Raw genomic sequence first — 24,093 nt, 5'->3', positions numbered from 1 at the left:
TTCTTCTAGTGCTCACTAACTCTGGTTGCTAGGAAGTCAGAGATAACATAGGCCAGTTATTCCACAAAATCATGTGTTTCACAATAGCAGAGTCAATATTAGATAAATGCTAATCAATGTATGTTTTTGAGATAAATATTTACTTGAAATAATGTTTATATGATTCTTTGGATAAAGCTATATAAATATTCCTCCTCACTAATTTCTGAGTCTCATTTCCTTCCTTCCTACTCCCTTCTCCAAGACCAAAGTGTATAAAAACCAAAATGGCCCTAAAATTAACCTAAAACACTCATTTTTAGAGCTTTTGTTTGAAACCTGGAAATTTCCTTCAATAGTGTTTTTATTGTTGTTGTTTATTTTCTCCTAAGTTGGACCCTCTTCCTTTTTTTTTCTAATTTATTTTGTTTAGTTTTCAGTTAGAGACAGGTAGTGGCATTCTAGAGAGGAAAGAAATGTTCTAAGTTTCAAAGTAAGTGTAATGTGGAAGACTGTAAAGGATCTATAGTATGAAGTTACTTAAACTAAAGAAATAAGTTTTTAAACATAAAATAAACATTTGATCCCAGAAGTAAATTCTCCTCCATCCACTCTGAAAAACTGAGAAGGAAACATGGTATTTTGGTTACTCTAAAGGGGAATATCAAAAGATTTACTCCCTATGCTCTTCCAGGTGTGGCTTAGCAGCAATCTTTACACCTATGTGTTTGCTATGTCGAATAATTCATTGTATGGCAAATTCATCTTGAACACACCTAGGGGAACTTAGTGACCAGAACGTAAACTCCAGGAGCTCGAGAGCAGAACCCCACATGGACTCAGCATTCTGATCAGCACCCAAAAGACAAGGTATTGCAGGGCATTCAAAGAATAACATGAAAATAGACCGAAGCTTTTGTATGCAATTTTAGGAAGAAGAATATCACAAAAAATTTTTTTAACAAACAGTGATAAAATATTAATCATAAAAAAAATTTGGAGTCAGTTAACTAGAAGAACAGAGACCATAGTAGCATTAATCTTTTAGCTCCATCTTTCTCTTTTTAGTTTCTCCATCCACATATACTTAGAGTTGTTTGACTTCCACTTAGTTGTTACTCAAAAAGGAACTGAATTTTGACTAAATCTCTCTGAGAAGAGTTCAATATTTACGTGTCAATTCTTCATTTCTGAAGAAAGGCAACACTGACAGCATTATGTATATCCTAGCTTTAGCTCTGTAATTTAAAATACAAATGAAACCACTTTTAGATAAACGCTGTTGATTTACGGATTTGTAGCAGAAGTATCTGGGGCAATTAACGAAGAATATATTACCATAGTCATATCTCAAAATCACTCAAAGTTTTTTCTAAAAATACTTACTTCTAATGAGTTCACCATCCGAAGGATTTCCCCAAATGGACTGGTCTTGCATCTCTCCATGTGTGAAGTGGCTATTGGTAGCTTGAGTTATATCTTTCTCAGTATTGTCTTTATCACATTTTCCTGAATTAAAAAAGATACATTTAATATAATTGATTTTATATATTTTTCTCTCCTTTTTTAGTATATACATTTTTCTAAATGCTTCCAAGTCTGCCATAATTTAAGGAAATAGAACAGGTATACCTCTATTGCCTGCTGCCTATTTTATTGGCTCAGTAACAGGTATTTACTGAGCACCTACTATCAGCCTGGCATTAAAGAACCAGAGATGTCCATGGTAAAAATAATCTGTTAAGTTTACAGTAAACAAGTAATTTTAACACAGCAAGTGATGTGCCATGATAGAGAAATGTGAAAAGGTTACAGGAAGCATGAAAGTGAGTGAGTCCATGCATGTAGGGGGTTGAGCAGCAGGGAAAGGGGTGAAAGAGAAGAAGCTCTGATGAGTGGTAGAGACGAAAGTCGGCCTGCAGCTGAATGAGGAGTGACTGAGTAGTGAGGAGGTATAGAAAACAAGTACAGCATTCTCTCTCTAGAACATGAAGAAAAAGTCAAGGACTGTGTAATGCATCCTCTGAGAAGGGGGTATTTAGGACGAGAGATTCGCAAGTGGGTTTATGGGTTCTCAGGGAGAAAGCCAACATGTAAGGAAACATAAAGTCTTTGGGGCACTTAAGTCAAGCCAAAAGCAAACTGGCAACAAGGTATAATGCATGCTATGAGAGGTCCAGAGCACTAAAAAGGTTCAAAGGAAGAAAAAATACTCATCAGGATTCAGAGATCAAGAAAAGCACTGAAGAAAATGATACATGTTGGATGGTCTTCAAAAGATTAGTTGGATTTCCAAAAGTCCAGATGGGAGAAAGGTGGAAGAACAGCACGGGCAAATTCCAAAAGCAGACGTTTGGGCAAAGGTTCCAACTCTCTGGACTGCGAAGTACTATGAGTGGCAAATTAGGACAGAAGACTGCGAAGGTTTGATTAGAGACATTGTGTGGATATTAGAATGCTAAGGTGAGAAATCTGGATGAAATTCAAAAGCAAGAAAAATAAGTCAAACTAGCCACTGAAGCCTTATGAAATGCCTTATCAGAACCACGCCTTAGGAAGATTAATAAATTTGTGCACACTTGTGATTCTCAGTTCTGGCTTCACTTTAATTCACTTGGTGAGCTTTTTTTTTTCTTGTAAGTATTTTTAGAACTAAAAAACAAACAAACAAACAAAAAACATATTTCTGGATACCAGAATCAAAGATTGTATTTCAACTGAGGGAGAAGAGGTTGAACTCAGATGATTCCAATGGAGTATGGATACATCTAAGAGGGAGAATACAGTAAGGGAAACTAAAAGAGAGACCTAGCAAAGCCCATATTGAAGTTGATAAGAGTTTAATTAACTGGATAACAAGATGGAATAGGGAGTAAATGTGAGAAACTAACTAGAGGTTTGTAAAGATTATCAAGGAAGATGGGGTTGGATATGACCAAGTTCTCAGTTTGGATTTGACTGGGAAAGCCTAAAAATCATGAGACCAATTTATTCTTTCAATAATATATATTTTTGCATAGTAGATGTTTAGGCATTGTGCTAGGTGATGAGGATACAATGACTTATGAAATGCTGCCCAGGCCTTCTTGGAGTTTACAGTCTAGTGGATGAATTAAGTATTGGACAATTGAATTTGCAAGTCAGAAAAAAGGTTATAGCTAGAAATAGTCATCTTTCTAAACTTGATTTCCAAAGCCATTCAAATTAATGAGCTCACTGAAAGAGTGAATATATTAAGAAATATCAAGAAGAGTACCAAGTACCAAGAAGAGTCCGTACAATTAGGAAGGAGTTAGAGAAGTAAGAAAAACTGCATGATGTCAAGCCATGGAAGCAAAGAAAGGAAAGAGATTCAAACAGAAGTTGTTAGTCAACTGTGTTAACATTTCCAGTGGAAGGAAAAAATTTCTGCACATGCAAAAATTTTTCATGTACCATGGGGATTTCACAACAATTAAAAAGTTCTGCCATGAAACAAATTTCAACACATAAAAATAGAGAGACACCCACTTGGGACCGAGTCCAGAGGCTAAGGTCTCTGAACCAAATGGGGTCTTAACTTCCAAGGATTTTTATAAACAAAACCATATTCAAATAGCAGTAAAATATAAATTGAAAATATGCTAAACCAATATGTTCTAGATTTATGTAACATTTACTCAGCATTATCATAGAGAAATGTAATCTTCATGAGATATGTTAGTTTCAATTAAAATCTTTACTGTTTTAAACAACTCCAGAAATCTTTCTACTGCTACAGTCAACTCAAGGTCATTCTGAGATTATCAATAAAAGAGATTTTTCATGGAAACTCACTAGTGGACAAGAACTAGCTCATCAGCAGAGTCCTACATACTTGCTGCCATTGTTATGTAGCTGACTGCCGCCAGGTGTCATGCTAGTAGGCTTGATTCAATTAGTAACTTTAATTGAAGCTGAATGAAATTAATTATATAATTTTGAGCTGTTCAAATTTAATTCCATTAAAATTAATTCGTGAAACCAAGGCATTATGAAGCATTGCTGACTAAAAGAAAATAGGTATGAATAAAGCCTCTAGACACACTTGACTCATATTTGAATCATGTCCAATATTCGAGTGCTAAACACAGACCCTCTCAACTCTCCATTGAATAAATGAAAATGCCATGTGGACCATATACACATAGATGCACAACTATATAACCCACTCTAGGCAAAAAATAAAGTTCTTCCTGCTCTAAATTGTTATTAATGGACAATTTATCACATTTTTAAGAAAGTTTCCTTATCTGCAAAATTCTAGAATTAGGTGATTCCCAGTGTCCATCTCAGGTCAAAAAAGAAAAAAACTATCATTCTCTGTATGATTATAGTCAATGAATAGTAAATAATATGCAATTACTATTAATTCACTATCCTCAGTCTATTCAACTTTGCTTCTCTTGAAAACTAAATGTCTTGGCTTAAAAGCTGGTCTCAGGGTTTTGCTGTGATCCGCAGCACCCAGCCCAAAGCAAGATTCAGAAAAGGTTCCCAATAAAACAATTTAAATTGACTTTTGCCAATTCTCCACTTGTATAAACAAAACTTCTGTGACCACTTGACTGTTCTGTGACTTTCTAATATATGCATGTTATTTTATTAATATAGTCTTACTATTTACTCATTTCAATGAGCTACCCATATGGCAGTCTCATAAATGGTGGGCAGTTACATATAACACTGAAGAAATGCTCTGAAGAGGGAGCAGGATTTATTGATAGATAATTGTAAGATGGGGATCATGATATCCAAACATGAAACCAACCTTACTAAAGCTTTCAATTGGTTGAGTCAGCCACTACTCATTACAATAACAAAATGGAAGTTTCCAGTAACCAATTTCTATTATCAGAGTAGGTTTTTTGTGTTATTTCTGAAATGAGAAACAAAGAACTCAGCCCTGGTTTAATAAATTTCACTCTGGATAATGGAGGTTTGTAGTTGCAACTCAACTAGTAGGTAGACCTGAAAGACAACCCATAGACAATCAGTTGATTTCAGTCACATATGAAATCAGTCTGTACCTTTCTATAAGATTTCTATTTACATGTCCAACAGGCATACATGCCCCCCAACCCAAAGTAGCAATTTTCTCTTAAAAGGGGGCCTTCATTATCTCAACAATGCTGTCTTTCTAAGCCAATGGTCCTCTACTTTGGCTCAGGGTTAGAACCGCTGTGCAGCTCTTGAAACATGAAGATGCACAGGCCCAACCTAAGAGATTTCAACTCAAGTGTGTATGGGGCTGGGGCAGTGATGTCATCATGATATATGGCCAGACTTGAGGGGCACTATTCTAAGTGAACTCTTATCTTGTACTACACAACTATTTATATTAAAAAAAAAACTTAGGTATATCAAATATTGAGATACAGACTTTGCTACTCATCCCCTTGTCACAGTATTCCAAGTACTAGAAAACAGATTTGTATCTAATCATCTAATTAATATAGAGGTATTTATTTCTTTCTCCATGTAAGGATAACTATTAAGAATACAAAATCTGGCTGGGCATGGTGGCTCACGCCTGTAATCCCAGCACTTGGGAAGGCCGAGGTGGGTGGATCACCTGAGGTCAGGAGTTCGAGACCAGCCTGACCAACATGGTAAAACCCCATCTCTACTAAATACAAAAAATTAGCTGGGCATGGTGGCACATTCCTGCAATCTCAGCCACTTGGGAGGCTGAGGCAGGAGAATTGCTTGAATCCGGGATGACAGAGGTTGCAGTGAGCCAAGATCACGCCACTGCACTCCAGCCTGGGCAACAAGAGCGAAACCCCATTTAAAAAAAAATATATATATATATGAAATCTGAATTATATATAATGCTAATCAATTCTACTAATAATGGGATAAAAGAAATATGTTTTAGATATCAAAATAAAAATTTAAGATGCATTAAAAATAGTACTAGATCAAAGGATAGTTGAACACCACTGGCATCTACTTCCAAAGGCTAGCTCCCGAGCATCCTAGTATGTTTACTCTGGACAAAGAAGTGAGGAAGAACTACTTTCCTTTGGATGAGGAAAAAGGCGAGGTCCCTGGCAACAAATCCTCTCACTGGGAAGACCAAACACACACACATAAACAATCAAGCAACCGCAAAACAGAAGGTAGTGACAACTGCTCCGTCACAATTCTGGCTCAAAGGCTGACCATCTGTGTGACTGAGACTCATTGTCTTCATCCTCTTCATCAGGAAATGAGAGCGTTGAACTGGATGAATGAAGAGGCCTTTCTGGCTCAAAAATTCTGCAAAACTGATTCTTCACAAGAGCTAAACAATAGAGCCAAACTCTCATATACACAAGGAAGAGTGTTTAGAATGGAGTAGAGGAAATCATAGAAAAGCCATTGTAGGGCATTGGATTTGAATTAATTCTCAAAGAAAGTGACAAACATGAATCAAGCAAGAGAAAATGGAAAAACTAAGGGTTCCAAATGATCAATTTAAATACAATATGTCCTACTCAGAAATGACTATCTATCTTACAGAATCAATACCCTTTATTTTCCTGTTTCTAAAGAAGGGTATGAATGGTAAGAAACAATCTTCTCCAATCTCAATTCTTCCTGGTAAAGGAGAATGAAAAATATTCAGGTAAATAGAATTTCCATTTAATTTAAAATTCTATAATATTTTACCTAGTTGGAATTATCTAAATTTAAAACTTGGTAGTTTTACTTGTCTCCAACAGTTGGGGAATAAAATATTAAGATGGTGATTAGCAAGAGAGAAAAATCTAAGAGCATTAATAATAAATTAGATAATAACATATAAAATATGATATATGCCATATAATAGCCACTCAACTAATATGTTTGTTACATAAGTTTTTAAAAAATAAAAATTTTCTTTGTTGAAAGAATAAATTAATCAATGTTCACAATTACAATATTAATGGTTTTCAAAGGACTTAAATATATAATATTTATTTGATCTTCAGAACCATCAACAATGCAATAAAGAAAAAAACTTAGCTCAGTTTTACTGATGAGAAAACAGTCTCAGAGATAGATATTCAGTTGGAAACAGGATGATAAAATCCTCTGCAGCTCAGCTAGTTTCACATCCCACCCAGTGTAGAAACGTCTATCGCAATACTCAGCCTTTCTCCAAAATTTCAAGGATTGCTACTTCACAAGGGAACAACTTTTATTCTTGGTCAGGTTGGTGCATTAACAAGTTATTCTTTTTTTTTTAAACATAAATCTGCTATCAAGTCATTTATAACTACTCTTAGTTCTGCCCTTTGTAAGTAGAAATGTACGCTTTACCTTTTCCATAAGACAACTGTTCAAACTATTGAAGAGGGATATTTTTCCAATAATTTACAATCAAGCAATAATATTATCTCCATAACTGAATGCTTTTAACAAATAATATTATAGTAACAAAAGAACCTGAGAATGTTGCTTCAAATTTCTGTACATGCCACAGGTTTCCAAAAATATTGGGGGCAATATTGCCACTTAAAAGTCCAAATACTTGAAGCCTTCCTGACGAATAAAATGATTCTCATTAGTGTCTCTGGGACAGAAGTACTCTCACCAAATTTTACTCTGCACTACAGAAGCGTTTAAAAGCAAAGGATCTAAAATCAGGGTGCCTGGGTCCGCCACTAATGATGTGGATCCTGGGCAAGTTAATCTTTGTCAGATTCTTCAACTTTAAATGGGAATAACAACAGTCTCTACCTCGTAAGGTGGATGTGGAAATAAATGAAATCAAGCCAAGAAAGCACAGTGTCTGATACAGAATAAGAGCTCATTCACACTGGCAATTATTATTACATTAAGTGTTATTGCAATAAGCACCTTTTTAAAACATGCTATAAATAAATCATAAGGAGGCTGGTGAGGGCAGTATCCTTTCAGTGATCTCTATATGAAAAACCAGACAATAAGTATGTTTCTAGACTGAATACAAGGAAAAGTATTGTTTCTTCTGAGTAGCTGTATGTTATTTTTTTCCTTATAGACAACGAAAAGTATATCCCCCAAAAGTTTTCTTTTGAACGCACATCTACATTCAAAATTGAATAACTGTGTTTGACCCCACAGCCTATACCTATATATTCTGATTTCCCTGGACTTGGGTTTCCTAGTCTACTTATATTTACCATTATTCTGTTTTAATCCTTTTTAAAAAGTATTCTTATAAGCCACCTCAAATATTCTACTGAACCAGGCAGAGGTGTGTGTAAACTCACAAGCCAAAAAAAAAAACAAAAAGAAAAATACATTTTCTACTTGTTACCCATACTTTATTTGCTTACTTCAAGAAAGACTAATACAAATTATGTTGCTTGGCAGGAATCTTTATAAAACCTCATAAAACTTAATCAGTGTAAAATATAGTCTTATAAAAAGGAGTATAACTAGTTCTCTTTGTGTTTAAATTTTGAGACTTTTGCATGTTAGCTCTCATACCCTTCAATTAAATATTTGATAATAATCTATGACAGAGCATTTATAATCTGCATATTATGTATATTGTTATTGGTGATACGCAATTTGTATTCATACCTCCCTTATCTATAACAAACTTGCTTTAAACAATTTCATATTTACTCTTCCATTAAAAAACCAGCATTATTACAGATGATCGATATGTATTCTAGTTTATGAAATTTCAAGTAATCTGAGACTAAAATCTCTGGGAAAAGTAACAAAAAAAACTAGGTCTGTATTTTCCCAGCAGTTCAGAATAATGTGGAAATTCTGCTAATGTTTCCCAACTGTAACCTTTAAAAAACCAAAGATAAGGCAGCTTTCAGGAAGACCTGAGGCTCTGGAATTTTACTTCTTCACTGATCCAAAAACAAAAAAAACAAAAAAACCCTCAAGCCTAATGACCTTTAAGGAACATTGCAAAACCAACCTACTTTGCCTAACATTCTAAAATGGATTAAAAACGCATTGTCCAAAAATACACATTAAGATAACCAAAGCATTTAAACAGATGAGTGAACATATGCATAAAACTTCAAGATTGTGCAAACACAAGGAAGTTATATAATCATACACTATAAATGTTTGTTGAGTAAATCAAATGCTAAAATCAACGTAATTTAATTCATTGTTATCAGTATTCTGAAAAATAATAAGACTTCTGAGCAAGATCTAAAATATATTCCTTTGAAGGGCTTCTTATGTATTTAGAAGCTTATGGTATATTTAGACCCAAAAGAATGGTGGGAAAATGAAACTGACTCAATCACTTTATAGGTTTGGGATAGGTGAAAGGAATGGAGTATGTACACAGCAAATTAGAAAACAAATTACAAAATTATATGAAAATCCAATTGAGTATAAATATGCGAAGGAATAGGTATAAAGTGCAGCAATCATTTAAAATATATCTCAATAAATCAGGGCTCTAAATTCATGAAGGGAGAAGGAAGAATCCTGTACTTTCCACTTAAGAAAATAAGTGCTTGGATAACAGCAATCTGATATGAGGAACCAGGACACATCTTAGTCATCTTAGTCTCTTGCACCTTTTTCATCTAAACTTACTGTACCTTACCCCAACAATAAATGTTTAGGATGATTGACCTTGAGGCACAGCAAACTCCTTCCTTCTCACATACAGTTTCAGCTATGTTTATTCAGCCAAACAATATGTTCATACTAAAGCCAAACATTCATAGGCTTATGAAATCTGGAGTTAGATGTGCTCTCACAGGTCCCTCTGAGAAGCTGATAAAATAAATTCAGATGAAAACATTCGACATCCAACATTCCCAAGAACAGGCCAAGGACTGTAGGTATGAATACTTACAGGGATAGAGAAACAGCCTCAGAAAATAGCTTATTCCACTTTCAGAGTTTTAATTATTCGGACCATCCTCACATTTGGCTAAAATCTACTTCCCTAAAATTTTCACTGATTCATCACATTTTGCTTTTTGCAAAATCAAAGTAAAAAAATCAAAGTCTAATCTTCTCTCCATGTGACAGTGCCATATTAGAAAGTATCTCATGTTCTTCTGTCTTCTCTGGGCTAAATATGCTCAGTTGATTCAGTGGCTTTTCAGAGGCATCACATTCTAATCACTCTTATAGACACAATAGCCTTCTTAATCTTGTCGAGAAAACTATCATGAAAGAGGTTGTCTGATTGCCAAAATCCAGAGACACCATATCTATAGCAGGTCCCTTAACCGGCAGTCTATTAACTCCATTATAAAAAGGAATGGAGGCTGGGCACAGTGGCTCACACCTGTAATCCCAGCACTTTGAGAGGCCGAGGCAGGTGGATCACAAGGTCCAGAATTCAAGACCAGCCTGACCAACATGGTGAAATCCCTTCTCTACTAAAAATACAAAAATTAGCTGGGCATGGTGGCCCATGCCTGTAATCCCAGCTACTCAGGAGGCTGAGGCAGGAGAATCGCTTGAACCTGGGAGGCGGAGGCTGCAGTGAGCCGAGATCACGCCATTGCACTCCAGCCTGCATGACAGAGTGAGACTCCGTCTCAAAAGGAAAAAAAAAAAAAAAAAAAAGAATGGAAGACTCTATCATCTTCCCCTTTTTAAATGATGATTCACACCCATCTTTAGTCTTTCAGCATGATAATTTGCATATGCACCACAGTTTTAAAAACCTTTTTGTTACCTCTCAGTTATACAGAGTTATTTTATGAAGAACATTTTTAGTCTCAAGCTCTCTAGTTAAGCAAAGAACCCTTACTTGGCACAATTACAAGAATGAAGGCTAGTGGAAATCAAAATTGAATCAAAGGGGGTTGTTTAATCTGTAAGAGCATTTCAGAGTTATGCTTTGAGTCTGATATTGAATTAAATAAATAGAGGACAGAGAAGAGCTTTTCAAATAGTGGCGAAGGCACAAATAAGATAATTGTAAGTGAATTTGAAGTCTACTGAAATTGAATTCTGGGACTTCAGAATGGTAGATATGGAATTGAAATCAGAAGGTGTGTCATCTGTCAATTTTTGTAAAGGCCCAAATCAGGAACTTATAAACTTCACTAACTCAGCATCTCAATTTCTGGGTCCTACCCACCCTTGCTGTAGAGCAATGAGTTCTTCGGATTCTCCTCTAAGACCACAACCTATATTCTTTTGGCTCTACCATCTTTGCAGTCTCATCAACTTCCACAGTTTCAGTAAATTGCAGGGAGATAACTTGTAGATCCATTTTACTAGCCCTGACACCTATCTTGAGCTACAGATTTGAAGTTTTAACTCTACACAAATATATCTTTAGCAACTCAGACTCAACATTTCCCAAAATTCATCACCACTTTTCTTCTCTTCCTGCCCGTTTCTATAACTGTTGTCTGTGTCTTAGCTAATAGTAGTTACAGAATCACCTTCAACTCTTTATTTTCTTTTTATGTCGCCTATTCCAAAATAATCAATTACCAGATCCTGCTAGTAACAACTCCCCAATTTCTCGCAAATCTATAGTTTCTTTTCCACACCCACTACCAGTGCCTCAGTCTCTTTACCCTCCAATCAAAAATACTTTCCTAACACCAAGATCAAATATGTTACTCCTTAGCTGAAGTATGAATTATATCCATTTTGCATATTGGTGAAAAACTGATAGAGTTATTTGAACATAGATATTTTAGAATATTTTATATTGTAAACTCCTATACTTTCCCACGCTTAATAATTTTATCTTGTATCCCCATGAGAAATGAATAGTACAACCCCTCAGATCTTATGTATTGCCTGAGTAATGAAAGAAATAAGGACTATGTTTATAGAGACCCAAAAGCAGCATCTGCGTTTACAGACACCCGAAAGATCAGGGCGGATTCACCTTGAAAAAGAGTAGGAGGACTATGCCTCGGAGTGGCAAAAGTAAAGAGAGGAAGCTGGTTCCTTCATACTCTGCCACCTAGTTTCAGAGAGCCTGTCACCTGCTCGACCACAAGATACCTTAGTTTCAAGGCTCAACACGGCATAATTCTCACCAAAAAAACCCTACAAACAGTATATTCTTCAACTATGGACACTAGCAGTCCAACTTAGACAAAACTGATTCCTTCTCGCCATCCTGAAATCCTCTCTCAACCTTTAAATTTTCCTGCTCCAGGATGATACCAGTTAGTTGGCATCTGGCCATAAATTAATCTGTCACATGGCTGTTATTTTAATCTTGAATTGATATTTCAGTAAGAGACTGAAATTTAATTTGGTAAACATTTGTGTCTTATCCTTTCTCATCCTGTTGAGAAATTCATTGTGGGCAAAACTATACATTCTTAATTTTCACAGGACCTTGTAGGCACACCGAAAAATATTTGTGGGCAGGGTTTTCCCCTTCAAATCTCTCCATAGTAAAATATATGTGCTAGCATAAAAATTAATTTCAGACTTTATTCCTGAAACTACCAAAAATTGGGCATAAAAGCACATGTATATGAATCATCTCACTTGAGATCATGTGGGTATGAATCTGAAAACAGAAGTAGACTGTAAGTAAAAACCACAAACGAAATTAAATTCATGTTAAAATAACTCTTCTCATAGTTTCTACTTAGCAAACCCTAAGTGATTAGAAGAAGAATCTATAAAATATAACTAGACTTCAAAAACTTAGGGTTAAAAAGCTTTCCTCCTTCAGGACATGTAGGCTAATGTAAAAAGTAGATATTAAAAGTTTAAGTAACTTCAATAAAGTGTTACTGGAAAGACAAAGAGAGAGAGAGAGGGAGGAGGAAAAGGGGACGGAGGGAGAGAGAGAGATCAAGTATCCAAAATACTGGTGCATATACATAGCACTGATTAAGACAGAAGGGCTGCAGCAACTTTCTTTGATCTACTCCAATGAATCACTGAAGTTAAATTGTCCAAAATCTAGAATCTAGTCAGTACAGAATGTATTCTCTTAATAAAAACTGAATGCTTTTAGAAGTAGAAACATAGAAATCACGATTTATCCTCTGCCTTTGTACAGAAAAACATTTACATTGTCTCAGAAAGATAATCTGGTTGAATTTTTTTTTATCTGTTTCATGTGTTGTTGTTCTAAATAACTTTGTATTTGCATATGGCCTAACTTTAGATTGTGTCAATTGATGTTTCCTCATTACTCCCAAACCTTTTATTATTATAGAAACATAATCCAATAAAATAATTGCACACTGTTATTAGGCCTTCTTTCCATGAAATCATCTCAACAAGATCCAGGAAACGAGGTTCAAAGAAACAGGAAAAGCCTTTACACACCCAAAAATTCCACAGCTTCCCTCATAGCCATGTAAAGGTCACTCAATCATATATATTAAATCCTCATATGTGAACTGACCAATCAAAGCAACAGCCATAATTTTTTTTCTCGCCAGAGGTCTTAGCCTGTCAATTGCATTTCTGGTCTCTGGATTCTCTTCCCAGCCTGGAATACAAGACCGGTTAACATAAACACTTCCCACACATGCGTGATACGCATCCCTTGTCACTTGTCATCCTCTCATCACTTCCACCCTGCCAACCTCCAACCCTATGCTAACTGCAAAATCCATTCTATCTGCTTCCCTTCCCAAGCTCCTGCATGCTCCCTGGCTGAGAAAGACAATCAACCATGCTGATCACTTCCACTAAGAATTCATGCCATTCAGTCCCAGTTAATTTCTTTGTGTTACCCAGCAGGCATTTTATTTGCCCCAGATTGACTATCTCTTTAATTCTTCCCTCTTCCAAATCATTTCCAGACATCTCAAACTTCTTGATTCATCCTAACCTCCTTTGCTCTCAGAAAATGTTACCATTTACTTTGCTGAGATCTAGGCCCTCAATATTCATTTTCACATCAAATGTTCTCTAGATTATCACCTATCCTTTTCTCCCACCTCCATCTCAAAGAGGAATATTCCCAACTTTCCAAAGACTGGTCCCTTCATCCCATTCCATCCCAGAATTTTTATCTTTCCCTTACAAACACCTACTGCACCACTTCCTCCTTCCTCCATCTCCTTTCATCTTCATTTTCTCTCTATCTTCCGGCTTTCTTCTCATTAGTGCACAGTGAGTGTATTCAATCCACCCATCCAAGCAAGAGAAGTCTTCCATGCACCCTGTTTCTCTTAAACAAACCAAACCTCTTTTCATCTTTTGTATCCACCAAATAACCAATGCTCCTGTGACTAAGAAGACTCAACAGCTCCTCCTAGGTTGCCACGTAGGCTCCAAAGCAAACTTATGGATTACCTTAAATTTCTACTTTTCCACCATCTCCCATGTAAAATATTTTACCCAACCACCGGCTAGGCGAGAAAACTATCATTAAAGATGTTGTCTGATTGCCAAAATCCAGAGACACCATATCTATAGCAGGTCCCTTAACTGGCAGTCTATTAACTCCATTATAAAAAGGAATGGAAGCTGGGCACAGTGGCTCAAGCCTGTAATCCCAGAACTTTGGGAGGCTAAGGCAGGGGATCACAAGGTCAAGAGTTCGAGACCAACCTAGCCAATATGGTGAAACCCATCTCTACTAAAAAACAAAAAATTAGCCAGGTTTGGTGGCACACGCCTGTAGTCCCAGCTACCCGGGAGGCTGAGGCAGAAGAATCGCTTGAACCCGAGAGATGGAAGTTGCAGTGAGCCGAGATCATACCACTACACTCCAGCCTGTGCAACAGGGTAAGAATCCATCTCAAAATATATAGATAGATAGATGATAGATAGATAGATAGATAGATAGATAGATAGATAGATATTTATCTATAGATCTATATATTTATCTATAGATCTATATCTATATTTTTTACCCAACCATATCAATTCATCAAAATGTGGACACTGTGCTTGGTCTCAGGAGTTTCAAAGATGAATAAGTAAAAATCTATTCCCTCAGGGGTTCTCACAGCTGAGTAAAGCTCTATCCTATTTTTGCTATTGTTTTTAAATCAATTTCCTCAATTTTACTCCTACTGGTGCTGCCCTAAGTCCTCTAATCTTTTGTCAGCCTATTATAATCACTGCCTCCACTCTTGCTTCTTCCTCCAAAACCATTCTATGAACTGTCACCAGAACAGTTTTCCTAAAAACACAAGTGGTTCTTGTCCTTTTCTTCTTAAGAGACTTCAGTGGTCACCAACTCCTACAGAAGAGATATGCAAGCTCCTCAGCAAGAGAATCAGGGCCCTCCTGAAACTGACTTTAGGCTATCTTGTTCTCCGATCCTTCATACAGCCCCAACAATGGTCTTGGTGAAGTACCCAATATTCTGTAATCATCTCCCCCAAGCCTTGTTTTCTACCATTATCTCCACAGAACTGAGTCCTACAACCATGCTATGCTTCCTGGTCCAACTCAAATCAAAACTTTTCTTGAGGCTTTTCCAAATCCCCTACTAGAGATATTTTCTCTCGCCCATGTTCTGCCATCACACTTTCTTTGTGCCTCTACTATGGCACTGATTTCCTTAACATGCCAGCCACAGGCTCAGCATGTACCATGCTATTCCTTAGAACTTTTTTTTTCACAGTTCTTAAACAGTTCAACCTCTCCAAATGCTTTCTTAAATTTACAGATATATCTTCTTTAACCACTTCCTTCCTCTGTTTTTAGTTTTTTCCCAGTTACATTCTTCTCTTACTCATTTGGTTCTTTTTCTTAACAAAGGGAAAATGAATATGCCCAGCTGATAAGCCCTCCACTTGTATAACTAAAATCATAAAATGTACATTAGTTCCTTTAGACATAAAAAGTTAGAAGTATAAGTTCTAAGATTCATTTTCTAAATTCAAAATGTTCCCAAATCCTCTTTCAAATCTACATGCCCTTCTATATTTTTCTAATTTAGCTTGTACTTCCTCAAGCATCTGTATTCAAAAAGTGTTTTAAACCAATTTCTATTCAGTTTAATTTTATTCTTGGTTATTTGTATTTGCTGCCAGTTTTATAATAGTATGTTTTCTGTGAGTTATCATTAAAAGCACACAAAATTTAATAAAACTTAATTCTAACAATCTTTTGACATTTATTAGGGAACTAAATATAATTTATCCCTCTATTTCTATGAGAAAGTAGAATCCAGGCTCTAAAAGTCCAATTTACAATGGAACACAACTCATGTGAAAACTGGAGATTTCTTTCCTTGTTTTGCCATATGTTGGAGTCTCCAAAGTGTAGGGTAGCAAGAATATCTACTGAGATAGTGAAATAAAGTATTAAAATTCTATTTATTTAGTCTCTCATCCTTATTAATTTTTACTTTTGCATTTCTTTTATATTGTTAAAAATATATTTGTATTATAGTGCATATAATTATGAAAATAAATAAGCTTTTTTGAGGATGACTATGCAGCAGTATTTTGAGGATGAATTGAAGCGTATGACAAAAAATCTTAGAGAGGATTATTAGAGAGTTTACATGGAGTGATAACAATTTAAATTTTGGAATTTGAAAAGGTGAACTTTTAAAAAGCTTTCTGAAGTCTTTCCCTCCAAAAAAAAAAAAGGACTGTTTTTAAAAGTCTATCACTATAACATATCCTTTTTAGAGATTAAAGCCCATAAAACAATGATTCTTAACTAGAGTTAAGGAGCACCTGGAGCTTGATTAAAATGCAGATTCTTGGCTCTTACATCCAGAGATCCTAATTCTATAAGTCTGGGATGAAACCAAAAACGTCAGTTGCCTCAAGGATAGCAGAGTTTCTCAATCTCAACATTACTGGTGATTCTTTCTTGTAAAGGTTGTCCTATCCTATGCATTACAGAATGTTCAGGAGTGTCCCTGATCTCCACTCACTAGATGCTAGTAGCACCCCCATTACGACCACCAAACATGCCTGTAGATATTGCCAAATGTGTCCTGAAGAGCAAAATTGTCCCCAGTAGAGAACCAGGATTAGAAGCTGTTCAAAGATGACACATTTTGTGAAATGCCATCCTTAATCAAAAGGATAAAATAATATGATAAAAATAGAAGAATACAGATATGTACAAGTATACATTATATACATTGAAATAAACTGGCTTCCCAAAAAGAAAATCTGATTAGCCTCTATAAACTACTGACAACTCAGCTAAGCTTCTAAATCAAAGCTCTTCTTATGTAATTTCAACTTGATTTTCTCCCCAGCTTCTATTTTAGATTATTTTTAATTAACTTCACTGGCATTTTGCATCCTGCTAAGAAAAGTCCGCCTAATAGTCTCAGAGGACTCTCCCAAGAGAGAAGAGTGCATTAAATCACACATTATCACATTAAAGTATATTCTAGCACTCAGAGTCCAACGATCTACGTCTTGACAAATGCAATGTCTTGGGGGGTTGGGGGAAAGATACAGGGATGGGAACAAGCTCAAGTGATTCACAATATCCCAAGCCTATTGTCAATGCATCCAGCCCTATAAAAAAGTTGAACTGATTCTCTATTTCAACTGCATTTATCACAATGACATACAATTTATGTTATAATTTGTGCTTCTACCCTGATTTCTTGCTACTGACTGTGTATGAGACCTTGGGCGAGTCACTTAAATTCTTTGGACATCCTTTCCCTTATCTAAAAAATGAGCAGGTTGGATTAAATTATTTCTAAAGACCCCTCTAGTTACAAATCCCAAACTTATGAAAGAAGCACTTAATTCAAAGGCTCTTTGGATTATAGGAGTTCTAGTAACTATTGCACCAAAAGGCAAATACATACATTTTCAATGTGGTTCCATAACACAAATTTTAAAATGTTTAATCAAACCAGGACAAATGGCAATTACAGGGACCACACAAACAAGATCCATTATCTCTTAAAATAAAGTATAACTGAAATGGCTTTTCACCTATCAAGACATGTATACAAGTACTTTGCATGAGAAAGTAAATCAATATTTCACAAGGTAGTAACAAATAAGAATATAGCTTTAAATTACATGTTTACTTTCTATTTTCTGTATGAGAGATCACAAATTAGCTGCTCAGAGGCCATATCCAGCCTACAGTTGTGGTTGTTTTGTTTGGCCTGCACAAAATTTGTGTTTAATTAGTTGCAAACTCTTAAAAATGGAGAGATGATACATAAAAATCTGGATTTCCAGTATCACTTGAAATATCTGAAGATACTAACCCACATGGCAACAATTAGCTAAAACTGAGGAATGTTGTTTCCTGGCCCATGAGCTCTCCAGTTCCCCAAAATCCCCATTGCTCCATACTGTCTGACACCTATCCTGGTTCCCTCTTACAGCCTGGAGCATGTAAGCTTATGTCCCTGCTCTGTAACTATTTTCAAAACACATGGGAAAGATTTGTAATGCTTTTTAATGCTTTCAAAACAATAGAAAGCCTTGCAGAACCACAACAAAAAGGTAGAAACTTTAAGGAGGAAGAGTATGCTCTTAATATGGACAACCTTTCTAATTCTTAATGCTAATACTAGAATGGGCTTCACTACAGGTTTTTAACAAAACACCTAAAAGGATGTAGAATTGAATTTTAGACTTGATGTGGAGTTCAGATTAGAGAATCCCCAAAATTACTTTCAACTGTAATGTTCCATGCCTTTGGTTAACAGTATGGATAGCTCATCACAATATAGTACAGTAATAAATGTAGAGCTTGTAATGTCATTATTTACCTATATATATATATATTTAACTTTGCAGGGGTAGACTTGATCATATCCTTCATGTTCCTGAAATAATATTTTTTTCTGTTAATTTGTATTTAAAATTCCACTTTTCTTACTGACTTTAATATAAAGAATTTAAAAATTAGGTTTCTGTTAACTAAGCAGCCATATCCTACCGTAGAATTATTAAGCTATTCTTCAGAAAGGATGATAAAGAATCCAAGGACAGAAGCAAGAGGATAAAAGAACTTGAGAAAAGGCTTAAGAGTAGAGTGGCCTTCGAGCAAAGCTTCTTCACAAATGTCTTTATCAATAAAACCAACCTAACCAAGCTTCCCTTGAAGCTTTCCTCTAACCATTTGCTCCAAGAATTTCTTTCTTTAAATACACCTTATGACATCTGCCTGTTTAAGACATCATATTTTAACAAGATTCTACAGACTCTCTTTTTAAAAATCAACTTTATATTTAAATTAAACTGATCCCTATTTAAAGAAAATTTTGGATCAAAGTTAAACTAATAATAATAAAAATGTATAACTATGTTGCTAAAGCTAAGGCAATTTTCAGGTAAAATATAACCCAAGAGTTTCTACACTGATAACGTGTGTTGTACCCAACAAATGTGCTACTTCAGGCCACTCTAGATTTTCGGGTTCTTAAGTTCAGATCACATGACACCATCCAGCATCCTAATGCACAGGTACATTAAGTACCACTGCACATTCTCCCAGATGATTTTAGAAATGCAAACTATTAAAGTTGGATATTGTAGATATTAGCTATTTCCAGGTCAAATTATTTTCCTTGGGTGTTTGATGTTGATTTTTGACATAAGCCTGGTTTAACAATTGTGATTAGCAGCTCAAGTGTGAGCATAAACAGCCCATCAATGAGTCGATATGACTACTAAGGGCATGCCTAATGACAGGAAAATGATTGTGCTGACAATACAAGGTGGAGAACACGGGCTGCTTCTCAGAAAACATATGTTTATCATTCTAGTTCTCTGATTTTCTGCAGTTAATCATTTTTATTTTCTGTTTAGAAAGCTGAGTCACTCATTTAGAGGCAAAAAATAATGATAAATGTAATTCAGTTTAACAGCCCTGGGTGCCAGAACATTTTAATTTAACCACAGATGTTTTCTGCTTTTACCTATTGTAGCTTGAAAGTTAACTCCTTCCCCAATTTTTGCTGCCTTAAAAAAAATCCCTAAGATTCACTACATTAGTACAAGTGGGAAATAAAGCTATCAGTTTATGCCTAAAATCAGGAGTATATGCTAGGTTTTTGAGCACTGGAAAAATTACTTAGTTCTGATATATCAGTGACAGAATTCTTTAGCTCAAAACCATCCTTAGAGTAAAATGCATTAGAAGTTTAAGAACCTTCCTCTCTGTCACCAATGGAAACCTAAAGTATATTGCCTTCAAGAGAAGAAAGGTTCAACTCGTTTAGAAGCTTGTTATGGAAGTTTCCCAGACACAAGAGTATTTTATAGGCTGTGTGTGTTTACACTTTGGAAGAACACAAAGAAGCAAATTCATTCTTGGAAAGTGTTTCTTATAAACCTTGTTTATTTATTTCAAAACAAACCAGTTATTGAAAACAAGCATAAGCCATTCCAAAGCTACTGGTCACAGAAACCTGAATTATCAACTGGGTGGTAGAGGAGCCAACAAGAAACAGAAAGATGAAATGGAGTAAGTGCATGCTTGTTCAGAGAGCTGCGGCAGTCCTGGATCTGCTGAAGAGACCTAGAGGAGAAGCGCTTCAGAACCTACACATTGAGTCTTAGGCCCAAACATGCATATGCTTAAGAAAGAAGCAATCCTGTCATCCTGTTTCTTCGCAACCAAAGGAAGGGGGAGTGGAGGGACCAACGGTTCCCGCCCTCTTACCCGGTTGTTGATCTAGGGCAAGGATCCTGAAGAACTTGCCTCAGTAACGCGAACTGTGCAAAAGTTCTCAACTACGAGTGGGAGCCCCTCCTCACAGCACTCCCCCCACCCCTATCTGTACACTTGTGAGCAAACTGAAAAATGCAACAATGACAAAGAAGCTTGCCACTTGCAAGCGCGCACTCACCCTGGGCTGTGGAGCCCAGCTGGCCGCCGCCCGCCTCGGCCACGCGCTGCGGCCCCACGGGCCCGGGAGCGAGGGCTTCGCCCGCGCCGGACATGGGCCGCTCCGCCGAGCCCGCGCCGCGCCGCTGCCGCCTAGCTCGCCGCCCGGCAGGGCGCACGGAGGAAGGGCTGTGAGGTGCTGGGTGCAGGGAACTGACTGCTTCTGGCGGAAAAATATACAAAATTTTTAAAAAAAAATGTTTTTAGAGAAGAGCACACCACCCCTGCGGGACGTTCCCTCCCCCTCCACTTCCCTCCCTCAAACTCCACCCCGGGGAAGTTTTGATTTGAAACTTGCGAGGAAAACTGTTACAGCGCAAGTTGACAGCGGCGGGGTCCCGGGGGTCCGAGGTGGACCCAGCGGGGAGGGGCTGGAAAGAGAGATCGGGTTTGGGAGAACCCCGGGGATGGGGATCAAACCCCTCCTCTTCCCCGCCCGGAGACCACCACCTACCTCCGCATCCCCCCCTAGTCGCTCCAAGCCCCTTCCTCCTCCTCCTCCTCCTCCTCTTCCGCCCCGGAAAGTTAGCGAGCCTCCGGCAGCGGCCGCATTTTCGCCCCGGTGGCCTGACGACGGCGGCGGCCGCCCCTGCGCGTCCTCCCGCCTCCCTCCGGCTCAGCCCAGACGCCGCAGTGGCGGCAACTGCGGCAGCGGTGGCGGGTCTGACTCCGCGCACTCCGCCCCCTCTTTCCAGCCAGCTCACTCCAGCCGGCTCCCCTGCGAGGGGGCCTTCCCCCTCTCTGCCTCTCTTTCCCCCCTTCCACTCCTACAATCCTGAAACACTTCTCCCTCTGTTGCTCTTTTTCATCACATCCGGATCGGGAAGGCCTCGAACTCTTGGCTAGCGGCCCCGATGCTGGGAGCGGCGCGACCCGGGCTCGGCCGCGCGATCCCTCGCGCCCTGCGCTGTCTGGGTCAGGAGGCCAGAGCCGGCCTGGGCTGGCTCGGGCTCCCCACCCGGGCGCTGCGCCCTCCCGGGGCTGGGAAAGGGGAGTGAATGGGCAGGTCCCTGGCTGCCCAGACGTCCCCCCACCCCGCCCAAAAAGTCACCTCATCCCTTCTCCCTACTCCTGCCCCCAGACCGACGGAGGCTTTGGGAATACCCTGAGGAAAACCTTTAGGGTGGACAAGGAAAAACGAAAACACTGTTACAGTATCGAACTTTCCTGGTGGGATAGAGAACGTGTGCGTTTGAAACCTTGACCCCTCGGTTGAACGTTTACTCACTTCATCTCTGGCTCCTAAATTACCCTTCGGTCAAACAGTATTCCTGATCAGGTAAAACCAGTTGCAGTTTGCGCGAATCTGCTGGAGGCATCCAGACAAACAAGGTTGGCACCCTTGCGGATGCCGTGGTACTGGCCCCAGCCTGGCCTATGGCAAGCTAAATGCCTCACTGGATCAGTGGTATCTGAGGGGAGATAAACTTGTGGTCGGAAGTAAAAAGCTGATCAACTTTCCGTTTATAAATGAGACATTCTGATTGTAGCTTAATCTGATGAGCCGAGGATAGCAAGTGTAAAGTAATTTACAGATATATAGTACTTTAATGGTATACTCAGATAACTTTTGCTCTTTTATTTCATTTTGAGTGAAATGCAGAATTCATTTGTAGAAAGCTAGAACGAACTCATTCTTCGATTCTTTTGGACAAGCGAGGAATCACAGTAACGTTATCAAAACTGAAGAAAATGTACATTGGATTCACTGTCTTTCTATGTGCATCATTAATAATATCCCAGAAATTTCATTTTTTCAAAAAGCTCATTGGAATTTATTCCAATTGATTACAAAGATTTACTTGTTACCTATGAAGAGACAGTGCATTCTAACTTGATTTCAATGATGGTAAAAAAGCCAGCCTTCGGCCGGGAGCGGTGGCTCACGCCTGACGCCTGTAGTCCCAGCACTTTGGGAGGCCGAGGCAGGTGGATCACCTGAGGTCAAGAGTTCGAGACCAGCCTGGCCAACATGGTGAAACCCAATCTCTACTAAAAATACAAATATTAGCTGAGCATTGTGGCGGGCGCCAGTAATTCTAGCTACTGGGAGGCTGAAGCAGGAGAATCGCTTGAACCCAGGAGGCAAAAGTTGCAGTGAGAAGAATTTGTGCCATTGCACTCCAGCCTGGGCAACAAGAGCAAGACTCCATTTAAAAAAAAAAAAAAAAAAACAGCCTTCAAAGTTGCTGATGACAGTCATTCAGACCATTCTCCCCAAAAAGACAAATGACATTTTGCCCCATTACACATAACTAACATTTTTTTTTTCATTTGGAGATTTCAGAAATGGTATGAAATCAAGTGCATTACCTCTCTTGAAAACTTATCTAGGAGCCTGCACTGTTTGGAATTTGTCTGATGGAAGCAGATCAGTTCTGAAGATGACTTCATCACCACTAGAGAACAAACATTTAGGACGTCTCAGAGTTCACTGCAGCATCATCTGCACTCAAAGGAGTTGTTTACCTGCTCTGGAAAATTCTGTTTTATCCCTGTATCATTCCTTGCCCTATTTTTAAAATTCTCTCACAAAGATGTTAAAGTCCAATAATATAAAGAAGTTACAGCTTTCTTCTAGAAAGTCATAATCAATGATAAGTATTTGTTCATTTAATTTCACACAGTCCTTAATATTGCACACGTGGTGGGTGATTCCATAGATATTCCTTAAATTAAATTTTAAAATCTTTCTCTTTAATGGAGAAGACATAAAATTAAAATAACATTAGGAGCAAACGAGAAGCTGTAGGGTAGCATCACCAAGGTTGTCAAATACTGTACCTCATTCAGCTGTGTGACTTTGGACAGTTAGTCACCCACTCTATACCTTGGTTGCCTCATAATATGAGAATGAAATTCTTCATAGAGTTTCTTTTTGAGCACTAAGTAAGGTAGTTTTCCTATAGAATTTGGAAGACTCTCAAGGGAAAAGGTGTTCAAAAGTATCAACTATTATTACTATTATACACGGAAGCATCTTGATGGGTAAAGCTGAGCATGGCATAATGACTGTATCAAAAGGGTCATATCAAAATACCAGGTTGTCATGCCATGCACCTGACGCAAATTATCTCAATGAATTCTTCCATCGGCCCTATAAGTAAATTGCCAGGATTGTACCTTCAGGATTAGAACTCAGGTCTGTCTCTCTTCTAGGCTATCCTGCATCCCTAGGTAACTCAGGTCTTCCTTCTGGAGGACCTAGAAGTGGTCTTAATGCCATTAACCTGGTGTCTGATATGCCAGGAGTTAAGTGTGGGCTCCTGAGTGTCCCTCACGCCTCCCATTTCCCACATCCCTGGCTGCACTTGCTTGTTCTGATTGCTTCATTTGTTTACTGACAAGCACTCCAGTACGTTCATCTCTCATTCTTTCACTCAGTGTCACGAA

The 24,093-nt window shown here is 37.8% G+C and overlaps 1 protein-coding gene across 2 annotated transcripts in view; it reads right to left on the bottom strand.

The window, feature by feature from the left end:
- MDFIC (MyoD family inhibitor domain containing) overlaps positions 1 to 22,060 on the bottom strand; it is a 97,520-nt gene extending 75,460 nt beyond the window's left edge. Inside the window, exons 1-3 of one of the 2 annotated variants that reach the window (XM_063606355.1) lie at positions 21,929 to 22,060; positions 20,663 to 20,863; positions 1,366 to 1,488 (exon numbers count right to left, since the gene is read on the bottom strand). In XM_063606355.1, coding sequence (XP_063462425.1) covers positions 1,366 to 1,488; positions 20,663 to 20,756 — 217 coding nt within the window. In that variant the 5' untranslated portion in view covers positions 20,757 to 20,863; positions 21,929 to 22,060. Of the gene's footprint in view, positions 1 to 1,365; positions 1,489 to 20,662; positions 20,864 to 21,154; positions 21,285 to 21,928 lie in introns of those variants that run through there. The other variant, XM_055115329.2, reaches the window with a different exon arrangement.
- Positions 22,061 to 24,093: the final 2,033 nt, after the last annotated feature.

The sequence above is a fragment of the Pan paniscus genome, chromosome 6 (genome assembly GCF_029289425.2).
Source record: "Pan paniscus chromosome 6, NHGRI_mPanPan1-v2.0_pri, whole genome shotgun sequence".
NCBI classification, from domain to species: domain Eukaryota; kingdom Metazoa; phylum Chordata; class Mammalia; order Primates; family Hominidae; genus Pan; species Pan paniscus.
This window is presented reverse-complemented; position numbering and strand designations above follow the sequence as displayed.